Consider the following 13,793-nt stretch of genomic DNA (forward strand, 5'->3'; position numbering starts at 1 on the left):
CATGATGTGATATGCACTTTGAGACTAGGAAGTATAAATGAGGGGAAATGTCATTGTGGGATAGAATTAAAAGATTTCTGGTAGAAAATGAAGTCATAAGTTTAATCACATAAATAGCCAGAAAATAAATCTGGAGCTGGAATAGCTTAGTTATTTTAGGAGGGGATCCTGAACCTGAGAAATGGTTTTTATTACTAGAAGTCCAGGTTCAATTTATATTGAACTATATCTATGTTACAGAGAGAGGAGAAAGTAAAAGTTCAAAGAGAGGTAGTTGCTCTGATAGGAACTTCTCTCTTAACCTCAGTTTTGATTTAAGGCACTTTAGTGGAAAATTTTAATGTTTTTAACAAATTATTTCCCTTGGGAATAATTCCTTAATGATTTAAATGTACCCCTTTTCTGATCCTTTTTAAAATTTGCGAGTTTGAAGACTGAATTAGAAGATAAGTTCTTATTTAATCGGTTTTAAAGTTTCCTGGTAATGGAGTGAGTCTGGTTGAATTTCTAGCACTATGTAATAAACATAGTAATTCACTTCATTAGAGCTTTAAACGTGTGTAGAGGGATCTAAGAATGTTTTCTTATAAAAGATTGCCTTTATAACCATAGTAAGTACTTTATAATAAAGAGATAGGTAGCCTCATTCATTTAAGAGTAAGCTATTCCTGAGAGTCATGATAACTCACTGGAGGACTTGGCCTTATAGTATAGTTAAATAGATTTGACCTGTGATCTATTGGGAGAGGTTTTCATCCTGGACATTTTAGAAACCATGTAGCAAGGTTTTACTGGTTTTCTTTATTATGCCAAGAGTGCATATTATGTTGGTATTCAACTCCTTTCTTTGTATATGTATACTCCTTGCTATCACTTTGTATATGTATACTCCTTGCTATCAGCTCTTTCTCAATTACTTCTAGAGAAGTGACCATCTATTTCACTTTCATGTATGTATTTTCCCTTCATAAGAATTTTTAACCTTTTTTTTTTTTTTTTTTTTTTTAGCTAGTGGCTCTCAGTTTAATTCATAGCTAGATTTATATTAAATCTTTAATATGCTAGGTCCGTGCACCTAAATGAATTGTTCTATTTTTATACCTTCAAATTCACTTCTAAAGATTTTAAAATAACATAGGAACTGAACTTTTCTTAACAAGATCATTTACCCACTGTATTTCCATTCAGAGGTATAATTTGGTGACTGGTCCTAAATATGTTATGCACATCTATTTCCAATTGTTTCATGTGAGAAACAGTACTATTTTTATCAAATTTATAAATAATGTGATAAAGTTCTGTTAAATATGACAGTTTTGATACCTTTTTGTGGTTTGCAAAGTTCTTTCAAATATATTATCTCATTTAATCCTCACAACAGTCTTGTGTGGTAACTAGGGTGGGTTTTATGGTCCTACAGATGAGGAAACTCAGGTTAAAAGAGAGTAAGAAACTAACCACTAGGCTAGCAGATCAGAGACTACTCTAATCCTATGGTTTTACCTTTATCCCACAAAATTTTCCCTAGTTTAGAAAGTAGAATATTTATTCACCTAGGAGGAAACTAGATTCCATTGGTATTTTAATGTAATTCTGAGTGTTAAAAGAAAACTCTCTTAAAATAATTATTTTATAACTAAGGATATACAATGAAGATACCATGTTTTATTATTCCCCCTGACCCCCCCCTTCCCATGCATAAATTTAAAGAGAAGCCATTTTAGAAAACATATAAGAAAGTTGAGAGTTCTGTTTTAAAGATGTAATTTTGTACCAACACAAACTAAAAATTCAAATAATATATTTCATTCTTTAACCAAAGACTAACTCGATTAGCAAAGCCAGCAATAAATAAAGTTTGGAATAATAGGATAAAACTTATTATAGCTTATGCTCAATTTTTCTATGGAAGATACAAAGATTATGAGCATTGATTCTGTTTCCTATATCCCAAAATGGTAATTTTTACTGATGGGTCATTCCAGTAAGGAATTTTAGTCACATAGCAATAATTACTTGCTTGCCTTTCTTGCTTCATTTTCTGACCTGCTCTCTCTGTTCATAAAACACAAATCTGTAAATGAACTCGTTAAAATATAGTCAAAATTTAATAAGTAATATAGGAAAATGTATAATATGAAAAATAAAATTCACTTAAGAACAGATTAAAAATACCAAATTATCCCACATATTTCTTACTGAAGCAAAGCATATAATACCAAAGAAGCTCATTATGTTTTATAACTCCTAATTTTAATGATGCCTTCTAAGGAAGAGAAAGAAGTAGATGATTTAAAGACTTGAAAAAAATAATTACTTGAGTCAGAAATGGAGGCTTGCTTTGGACACTTTACTTTGAGAAATGTTAGTGCCCAAGAATCACAGTGTCAAGGGTAGGAACAAAAAAATCATAATGCAAACAGATGACTACTGTTAGAGAGATGTATAATAATACTTTACTTTGTGTAGGACCCCACATCTGAGGAATTTCAAGAGCATTACACAATAACTCATGGTTCCTTTCAAAATGCTTGTGACACAATTTGCAAGAATTATCCTCATCTTAGGGGATAAATTTACGGAGAAATGGCAGCACAAGTTGGTAAGTAACTTGTCAAAACAGCAGGTGACTGGTGAACAGCTATAAATTGAATCTGAAAATTTAAGTCTACCAGTCTCCTACCTTATTCACTCAATTATGCTTATGTTTAGAATTATTTACAGTAATATCTTCTATTTGAGGCAGATCAAATACTAATGCACAGATTGTGTCTTTGCCATTCTGTCTGATGGCTTATTGAAATCATTATTTTGCCAAGATCTTGCATTGTGATACCACTTTGGTACTTCATTATAAACTTGTGTGGTATGAAGAATATTTAAACACTTGAACAAAAACCTGTTATGGTGACACCCAGTCTTTTCTCTTTCCTGTGTTATAAACCGTATTCTATATCCCTTTGTTGTCTGATGCTATGCTGTGCTACTATCCAAGGTTGAGTAGTTATTGTTGTATCAAGTCTGCCATGTATTTCTCTGTAGGATGCATTATTTGGTGAATGCTTTCTCAAACCTTTAACCCACAGGGAAGACAATAATAGCAATAAATGACTAATCTGAGCAGTTAAACAAATAGAAGCTTCTTAAAAGGATTTGGAAGCAATGATTTTTCTTTGTGTTTGGTATGTTAGTGTTTTTATCTAATTGGAAGTGAGCCATGTACTGTCCTTGAAAGAACTGGAGTATGGCAGATTTTAGTTTCACAGTTTGGGCATCTATTAAGGATTCTTGTTGCAGATGACAGCCTAGGTGGTCTTGTTTCCATCATTTCCTTAGTAAGTATTCTTTGGGTTCCGTGTCCCCAGTATGCTATATGAATGTCGTACTGTTAAAACTCATTTCTTACAAACCCTATGTATTTTTAAATTGCTTTGAATAAATAAATTAAGTCTCACTTCATAGATATTTAGTTTTCCTCTGCTATAAAGCATATCAGGTACTTGAGATATCAAAACCTAATAGAGGAAATGTATTCAGACATCGTTACAAGATTTCTTTGGACTAGGATTGTGTTAGTAAGAAAAGTGGGAAACGTTAATGAAGAAACTTATCAGAGAATCCATGGTTTATTTCCTTTCAGCTTCTATGGATTTTTCCCCCATGCTGATGGAATTAAAAAGGCAATAATTATTTTTATATCCTAATGAATCATGATAGTTACTTTACATGCAAGAGGAGCCTGTGCCATGTACAATAGTATTGTTGGAGTTATTTTTGTTAAAAGGAAAATTTCTTGAATTTTGGTGGTTCAGTCTTTAAATCAAAATATTTTATTGACCTGAAATTACTCTTTTGTCTTCAGTTATAGCATGGCAGAATTTTAGTTTAGCTTTTCTTGGCCAAAAAGAAAGCATTCTAGAATCCTTTAGTAATGTGTTTTTCACATTACTTTAAAATAGCCTATTATTTATCTTTTAATATCAAAGTTTAGTGTCATTTTGTTCCTTTGCTAAGTGTCATACTTACTATTCTGAAATAACGCATTTTTAGTTTTTCATAGTTATTTTTCTAATTATAAAAGCATTACATATTGTTGGTAGAGAATTTGGGAAATATACGAAGGTAAAAATCAACTATAATGCCATCATGCATAGATAAACACTTATGTCATTTGGCATTTTTTCTATACTCATAAATATTTCTGATTATAGACTGGGAGTATATTCTTTTATCTCAACTTTTTTTCAATAATAATTGAATAATAATTTAGTATTTCTGCTTTAAAATGTTGTTTAGGGATATTGTTAATGATAATTTAACATTTCATCATTTCAATGTGCCAAAATTTGTGGGTTTTTTTAGAATTTATTTCCAGATTTTTGTTATAATTAATGCTGCCATGAACATATATATAAATTGAGTCTTTTTTGCATCTGTTTATTTTTTTAGGAAAAAGAACATCTTTAATTTCAGCAAATATATTAGGAACGATAGCTAAATTTATTTTTAAAATTTCAAGCAGTTATACCCCACTTTACAAAGTTGATAAGCCCATAATAAAATACTTGCAAATGTACTTATTTGACAAGTTTTTGAGTATAATGTAATGAATATCATTTAAAAGATACAGTAGAGAAGATAAAACATGTGTACACGTGAACAAATGCATGTTGAATGTACTAAGATGAATAGAGTGCAGTGTAGAGGTGAAAATTGTAGCCATTTAGGATGGAGTGGATTGTAGGTGGGTTTCTATAGGGAAGAGAGCTTATGAACTGGAAGGATATATAGTATTTCATAGAGGAAAGAATGATGAAGAATGCTTTATAGGTAAAGAAGCTCAAATGGTTATAGCCAAATTTGAGATCTGTCAAGTCCATTTAACTGAAATGTCTGAGAATAGTGAGGAAGAAGATTGTAAAAGTAAAATTGAGGTCAGATTATAGAATTAATCATATTAGGGAGCTAGGATTTAATTGATAGTTTGTAATAGAAGTTATGAGTTTTTGTAAAAGGGGAGAGAATTTGGAGGTAAAGAAATTAGTTAAGCTATAGTGGTAGTCCTTTAAAACAAAGAAAAGAAGTAAGTAGATTAAGGAGAGATCAGAGAGGCAGAAAGAATGGACAGGCTTTGGTAACCATATGAGAGGTCAGGGTAAGGGAAGGTGCCAGGTATGATCCTAGGTTAATCAGTAATTTTTAGAACTAGGGAGTCTGGGAAAAGGAGGAATGTTAACTACTTTGTTTTAGGAGAGAGAAAAGATTTGGTTAGGTGAATTTTGTTTTAAACTTGATAATAATATTTAGTGATCAGTAAGAAATTCAGTACTGTAAGTGGGGAGAAAGATCTGGGCTAAAGGCATGAAATGTTTTATTTCCAGCTTTGTTTCATTTTCAGTTTAAAGTAGGTTAATATTCTAGCTGTAAATTTCTTCTTAGGTCCAACCTGTCAAGTAATTAATAAGCATTAACAATACCTAATTTTGTGCTTTTGGGAGATTGTTTAAAGTATGCACACAATATAACACTTTTTGTAAATTTAAAGTAACCCAAATGATTGCTCACTCTACTTCATCTGTTACCTAAATTTGAATTTTTATGTGCAGATAAAATTAAAGCATTGGTTTTTCAGGTACCATCTGGTAGCCTACTTATTTGAATTTTATTAATAGGTTCATTTCTTATTCTTGCTTAACTGACACAAACCTATTGGTTAATTATGTCTAACATGACTTCCTTCCAGGTTTTACTGGGAACAAAGCTTTTGAAGTCACAAGATACAATCATATAGGAGTTGCTTTTGATTCTACTAATAGTTGAAGTAATTGTAACTATAAGTTGTATATGTACTGGCATGTAAGCAAGAGCCCCTGGGAAATGTGCAGAGATGATGCTTTTGCTTCTTAAAAGGGAAATGAGAGTGGGGAAGGAACATGGTCAGGTTAAAAGAGACCCTAAGGAGCAGAATTAGGAGCATCTGAAAAACAATTGGAGGAAAGTTTAGCTGTTTTACCTATAAGTTACTTGAAGAAGTTTGTGATTTTTTTTTTTTTTTTTTTTTAAGTACGGCATGATGAGAGTAGAGCTTAGATTGTCTCTTATAATTGATCCCAAATATTTACCAGTACCAGTACATGTATACTTTCTGGTTCCTGATCCAGGTATTGCTGAGCTATAGATTTCATAACTAGGCTCTCTAATAGTAATGAACTTCATGGACCTATACTTACCTTCTGAAGGTAAAAGGTAATTAGGTAAAAGTCTGACAGGTTGGTGTTATCTCTGTCTAAACATAGGCCTATTTCTACACTCATTTGGGGAGTAGCCTCTGCAACTGGAAATCGGGGGAAAGGAAACACTTAAAACTTAATATGAAAATGTAAGGGGAGAAGAAAGGTTACAAACCTTATGATTGGAGAGAAATTTATAAGAAATATTATTTAGAATATATTATTTAGATATTAGAATGCTGATGTTTAAAAATAATAACAATAACTACCATTTTGTACCAGTCACTATACTAAATCCTTTATGCCTCATCCAAAAGTCTTAAAACCACTCTGCAAAGTACATACTAACTCAGTGTTATTGGTGAGGTAAATATAACTTCAAGAGCTTAAATAACTTGCCCAAAGTCAAAATTGAAACGGTGGAAAGAAGAGCTAATTAGATGTCAAGAATGGAAGAAAGAGCACCATTTTTAAGAGCAAGAAAAAGATAAAATGACTCCAGGAATAACCTAAGAAATGTTTAAGACCTAATATGAAGACTTGGAAACACTTCTGAGTGACACAAAAAACTCGAACAAATGGAAACCACATTCGTGGATGGGAATATTGAACCTACATAAACCTGTCAGTTTTGTCTAAAATTAATTTGTCAATTTAATGTGATCCTGATAAAAATACTAAGTGAATTTTTTTTGAGAACTAGACAAATGGATTCTCTAATTCATATGGAAAAAATAAACAAGTATCCAAGAAAACTCTGAAAAATAAGAGCAGAAATATATATAACTAGATATTAATGTATATTAATTTTAAAGTCTTAATAGTTAAAACTGCCTCAAAAATTGATATGTTAAACCAATAAAACAATATAAAACTCAGTCAAGACATAGACCCAAATCACCTTAAAGCAATGGAGAAAAATTCAGTTGGAGGGGTTATCAGTAAATAATCTTGGAATAAGTAAGACCATCATCTAAGGCAGGGATCCCCTTGGACCAGTTACCGGTAGGTGGCCTGTTAGGAATTGGGCTGCACAGCAGGAAGTGAGCAGCGGGCAAGCGAGGGAAGCTTCATATGTATTTGCAGCCGCTCCCCATCACCTCATCGTCACCTAAGATCATCAGGCATTAGATTCTCACAGGAGTACTGGTCCCTGGTGCCAAAAAGGTTGAGGACTGCTGATCTAAGGAATAAAGTTTGATTAATACCTTATTTTATGTCTATGGTTGGATAAATTCCAGGTGAATCAAATATTGTAATGATAAATGTGCTCAAAGAAAACATGGACAAATTTGTTTATTATTTTGGAGTCAGGAAAGCTTTTCTGACTGAATTGTGAAGAGGCATAGAAAAGATAAACTACATAAAAGTAAAAATTATTAGGTAGAAATAATTGTAAACAAAAATGGTAAAATATTTATGATTCGTTACAATCAAAACACTAATCTTCTGGATATAAAGCACTCCTAGAAATTGACGAGATAAAGAGACAACAATCCAGTAGCAAAATGGGCAAAAGATACGAACAGGCAGTTCACAGAAAAGGAAATAAAATTATTTTTAAACAAATGAATACTCTTCAACTTTGTTCATATTAAGAGAAATTCAGAAAATGACAATGAGGTACTATTTTTTCATATATCAGGTTAACAAATCCTTAAATTTGATTATAATGTGTGGTGAGGCCGTCAGTAAACAAGTTTTCATAAGTTGTTAGTATAAATTGATAAATTCTTATGAGGGTGTTTTGCCTGCATTTGTCAGAATTACAAATTTACATACCCTTTCTCCACAAAGTCTAAGAATATAACCCGTGCTCTGATGGCTGTATTTGTACATACACTAAATGACTCATTACTGCGCCATTGTTTATAACAGCAAGACATTAGAAAGGACCTTGTGACTATCTGTTGGGAACTGGTAAAATAAGTATGGGAACTGGTAAAGTAATATGGAAAGATCTCTAAGATACATTAAGTAAAGAGAGCAAGGTGTAGAACATTGTGTAGAAAGCTGTATATTTATACACACACATTTGTATTTGCATATAGTTACATTAAAAAAACCTGGAAGGACACCAACAACTAGCAATGGTAGTTTACTCTGGTGGGGAGGTAAGATAAGGGGTGAGAACTATATTGGTGAGGACATAGATTGTAGACATAGATTTTTCACTGCATACCTCTTTTTAATAATGTAAACATATTATTAATTTCTTTTAAAGGGTAAGCTCTTGAATTAGAATGCTTGGATACAAATCCTGGCTCTGTTACTTTTTAGCTATCCTATCTAAGGCACATTGCTTAACCTCTCTGTGCCTGTGTTTTCTTCTCTAAAATTAGGATAATCATGCCAAACTCCTAGGGTGGTTGTAAGGATTGAGAAAGCACATGAAGTGCAAAGAGCAATGCCTGGCATGTGGTAAGTGCTCAATAAATGTTTGCTTAAAATAAAACTATTAATATTAGAGTGGGAATTTAATTTTAGGCCTTCCTTACACAGAAGTGGTAAAATGCTGTTTCTATATTTACCTTAGACAGTATGTGTCTTTTCATTTACAACTAAAGTTCAGATATTCCACAAATGAATACCTTTCTACTATGTCTCAGAAATTGTGTTAAGCATGAAAGTACTTCTTTACTCTTATTCTTCAATTACCTTATTGTATCTCATGTTCAAAAATTATGCCCAAATTTCAAAAAAAGTATGTTTGCGAAGCCTAAAGGTAATGCTGTATTGGAGCAAGGTATAAAATGAATCGAATTCCTTTACTAGCAGACTTTAAAGATATAATGATACAGAAAAATTAAAAGATGCCTTTTTTATTCCTGATGGAAGTAGATTCATATTTATTGTCAAAAGTTTAATGATGAATAATTAGAAGGTGTCTTAGTCTATTCAGGCTGCTATAACAAAATTTTTCTACTCTGGGTGGCTTAACCAACAAACATTTCTCACAGTTCTCGAGGCTTGGAGAATAAGATCAAGGCCCTAGCAGAGTTGGTGAGGACCCTACTTCCTGGTTTACAGATAGCTGTCTTCTCACTGTGTCCTCACATGGCAGAAAGGGTGAGGAGCTTTCTGGGAAAGGGCATTAATATCATTCATGAGGGCTCTACCCTCATGATCTAATCACCCCAAAGGCCCACCTCCTAGTACTATCACATAAGAGGTTAAGATTTTAACATAAATTTTGGGGTTGCACAGACATTCATTGTATAACAGAAAGCATAGTTTATGTCCTGATACATTCAGGAACATAGACACTTGACTAAATTCTGGTTATTCACACTTCAATTCTGCCCCTCCTTTAAATTTAAAATAAATACAATCGATTATACCTCTCTACTCTTATCTTACATTATAGTTATTTTAATAACGGTGTGCCTAAATTTATTTGCTTAGTGTATAAATATGCTGTTAATAAACAAGATCCACTGCTTATATGTTGCTTGGCTAAAAAAATTTACACATCAAGAAAATCAAGAAAAATATACATATTTCTGAGATCATAAAACTGATAAAAATGTGGAGAACAGAAAAAGAACATGTTAAATGGAAACCATTGTACTATAAGTTAGCTATCTCCAACTCTCCAAAATAAACTGCAAAAACTACTACTCTTCCTTTTTTATTAATACTTCTTGAATTCACTTAGGTTCAAACCTTAGATTTACCTTAGAGTCCACTTCCTAGCCGGCAGCACCAACATTGACTCAGTTGCCAAATCTTATTGGTTCTTTTCTTAGTAACTCCTGTTTCCTTTCCTTTGTAAATGGCTGAATATGTGACCTTCAGCTAGTTACTTTAACAGGCCTTTTTGTTTCCTCCTATCTCAATCTAAAAATTCTTAAAATTCTTGTTAGACCGTTACTAGTCTATGCAAAAACTGTGGCAATGGCTTTCTAATTGATTGTGTTCCAACCTATTCTTATTAATTCAGGGTTAATCTTTCTGAGGCATATTTCTATTTCTGTTTCTTGAATTTGCGCAGCTGAAGTATCATCTCCTATATCTCGCTGGTCACTCTTATAAGAACTCAAGTCATGGGTTTTGCGCAGCACCAAATACAACCACTTGGCATTCAGTAAATTTTAAATTGCATTGCCATCTTCCTAATTTATATAATTATTTGGATAAAAATCTTCTTACCATGTCAGCTCTTGGAGGGTAGAAACCTTACTTTATGTTATACATCTTTGTCATTATAGTGACATCATCTTGGTACATACAGAAGGAACACAGATGAGTTTATTGAATGAACAAGTGATCACTATATTTTATTGGATGTGCCATAGGATGGGAAGAAAATTATAGGTAGACATTTTTTTCATTGAGCTTGATGATCATCAGCTGTGTTATAACCAAAATTTTAAAATTTAAAACTATTCTAAGATATGGTAAAGTTGGTGTGGTCATAAAAGGAAACAAGAATGAGGCTTGGAAGACGTTTATTATACTCAGGTCCCAGAGAGAGGGGTCACCACCTGGTACACATGGCCACAGGGGAAGACACCAGGGTAGGCAGGAAGCAGAAGACAGGAGCGCAGAGATTTAAGATTATGGCTTTTATTGAGGTTTCCTGGGAAAGGCAAGACTGGGCAAAATAAACAGTTTAGGACTGGCTAGTTTGATTAATTTCTTAAGGCTTTGTGATATAGGGTTGTTGGTTTCTATTTCTTGGTACCTGGCAGGGGATGATTTAGGGTAGGGAAAATACTGGCTTGGTGTGTAAGAGATAGAAACATGTTTGGTGGTATCAACTCTGGATTGGTTGGTTTGCATGTGAAAGGCTTGCTAATTGGCAAGCGTTCTTTAGGAATTAGCTAGCCCTGGGAGGGGCCATCTGTTCTGGGCTCTTAAGTTCTTCTCCCCTACCCCGATGTCAAAGTGTCAAGACTACAGAAAAAGAAAATACAGTCAATATAATTGGCCCTGTGATAAATGGATACCAGATGTGCAAATAAACACAATCTAAAAAAATACAGAACCAGTGGGTTCGTTCTTTCTTGTGTTAAAAAGAAATTAAAGTAAAGCAACTATTTGATATTATATTTATGTTGGAGTCCTTATATTTCAACTTCTTTCCTATTTAAAGCAATTAGTTTCATCGGTTCTTAGACATCTAGAAAGGACTTTTCTAAAGAAAAAATATTGTAAAGCCCTAAGTATTTATAAAATTTTAAGTATATTTTGAAAATAAATTATTAAAGCAATGTTATTTGTATTATTAACAAAAAGACAACATTTCAATAAATAGGAAAATGTTTATATCTTAGTGCCTTTATTTGTGAAGTAGGGATGATGGTACACTTGCCTTGTGGTGTTATGAGGATTAAATGAGATTAAATAAAGTGCTTTTAGCACAGTGCCAGGCACATAATAAGCTCTTTATATATGTTCACTGTATACCTCTCTGTAGATAGAATTCGTAAAAGGGGTATGAACTTGTAAACATCCATAATAAAGAATTTTAAAAATCTAATTAGTTATATTTCTATCTAAGCATTATTTTATTATGGGCTGTCTACTATGACATATAAATTACTTTATATTAACTTTAGATTCTATCAGAGAACTCATTAAAATGTTTTCATGACCTTGGATTGTACCAGTCCAAATTCCTATTGGTAATTATTGGTAAAATAAAAGAGAATAAACATTTTAATGTAATTTTTTTATATTTAGTTTTTTTAACATCTTAATTTGTTTTATAATATACCTTATGATCATTATATGTATTATATTAGAGAACCTTTAAAAAATGTCAATAAACAATAATTTCACTTTAGGAATAGAGATTAAGTGAAGTAGCCTTTCGGTTATTATCTCTAACAAAATTAGCCATATGATTATTTAAAGTAAAAAAAAGCATTCTGAATTAGTTATTAGTGCTATTCACTAATCTTAAGTGATTAATGTCTTCATTTTCCAAAAGTCAGAATCAAAATATATCCGTTACACATTTAGTAGTTTAAGCAATTAAAGAACAATAAAAGAAGAAAAAAAACCACTTATAAATAATTAGTGTTGACAATTTAAAGATAGATATTTATTTTTCCAGTCTTTTTTCTGTGTATATATTGAAGCTGCATGTGACATTTTTGTGTGTGTGTGTGACATATTTTTAAACAAGAATGGAGTTATATAGTACCTTTTTAATTTTATAAAGAGGTAACGTGAAATTTAAATTTTTAGAGATGGATTTTAAGTGTACCTTGTGTTGCTCTTGTTAGAGTTTTAAGTTATTCAGAGAGAAGAGGAAACCTATGTTTATAGCAACGAGTGAGGCATGATAGGACAGAGGATTTTGAAACTTAAGCTATGGCAGAATTAAACATCTGGTAGAATTACTAAGGAGTTGAAATGGTGCCTCTTTAGCTATGTATCAAAGTAAATTCTCCTGACCTTGGTTTTGTAATTGTTATCAATATGGCTGTGCTTGTTGATGTTTGTAACAATACTGTTTTTTGACCCTATTGCTTGAACATAAAACATTAACAAACATTTTTGTTCTTTATTTAAAACATTGCTAGTTGTTCAAACTTTAAGGTTCAGTTTTTAAAATTAACATTATGTGTAGGACTGCATTAAACTCAGACTTCATTAAGAGTTAAGATCAGTTGCGGACTTGGATCATGCTTTGTAATTGTGCTGTTACACCAGATAATCCCTGATTTATGAATGAATTGTATTTTTTAAAACTTAAAATTTTTCTTTGCTTATAGAAATATTGCTAGATATCAAAAATACGTTTTCAAACCTATCTTCTTTAAAACACATTATACCTAAGTATAATATTTTGTTAATAATTACATTTAACTGATCTGTATAACTTTATAGAAAAATTTATTTGGGTTTTAAATTTGGATGTCAGAAATTTATCTGCATCCTTCACCTATCCCGGCTTTAGCTCTTTTGCTTTATCAGTTCTGGAAAGTTTAGGATAGATATTTGTGGGCAGCATTTACCTTAACTATATATTCCATTTAAAAAATAAAATAATACCTAACTATAGCCTCTGTTTCTTAGGTAAGAAAATCTATCACTCCAGGTTAGTTATTTCCCTAGAGGATGTTTGTTCCTTTGGAGTTCAGGGTCACTTTATAAGTTGGGGAATTTCTGTACCTTAAAAAAAATTCCTTTTTTCCTGATCTTCAAAATAATACATGACCTTTATTTCTCTTTTAAAGTTACAGAAGAAATGTATGATTTAAAAAGTGGAAGCCACCTTTCCCCCTATATTCTAAAGATGACTACTATTTGCTTATATTTTTATATCTTTTATACCTGTATTAAATACATAATTCTATACACATATACATAAAGATCTGTGGTTTGCATTTCATTTAATAGATTTCTATCTTTTAATGTTACTATATAGACATTTTTAGTAGAAGCATCAGTTTTTATTGCATGGATATTCTATAGTTTACCAACTTATTACTGGAATTCTGGTTATTTCCTGTTTCGTTTTTTTTAATAGTTACAAACTGTAATTCAATATACATCATTTTACAAGGTATAATAAATTCCTAAAAGAAAGTTTCTGGGTCAAAGGGT

General features: G+C 31.8%; 1 protein-coding gene across 10 annotated transcripts in view; it reads left to right on the forward strand.

Moving 5' to 3' along the window:
- The window catches only part of HERC4 (HECT and RLD domain containing E3 ubiquitin protein ligase 4), a 122,166-nt gene that overhangs the window by 4,317 nt on the left and 104,056 nt on the right, over window positions 1-13,793 (forward strand). The window contains exon 2 of one of the 10 annotated variants that reach the window (XM_025049388.1): window positions 2,470-2,602. The exons of the other annotated variants lie outside the window; for them this stretch is intronic. Coding sequence (XP_024905156.1) covers window positions 2,587-2,602 — 16 coding nt within the window. The 5' untranslated portion in view covers window positions 2,470-2,586. The remainder of the gene's footprint in view (window positions 1-2,469; window positions 2,603-13,793) is intronic. 10 annotated transcript variants of the gene reach the window in all.

The sequence above is a fragment of the Pteropus alecto genome, unplaced genomic scaffold (genome assembly GCF_000325575.1).
Source record: "Pteropus alecto unplaced genomic scaffold, ASM32557v1 scaffold155, whole genome shotgun sequence".
Classification (NCBI taxonomy): Eukaryota; Metazoa; Chordata; class Mammalia; order Chiroptera; family Pteropodidae; genus Pteropus; species Pteropus alecto.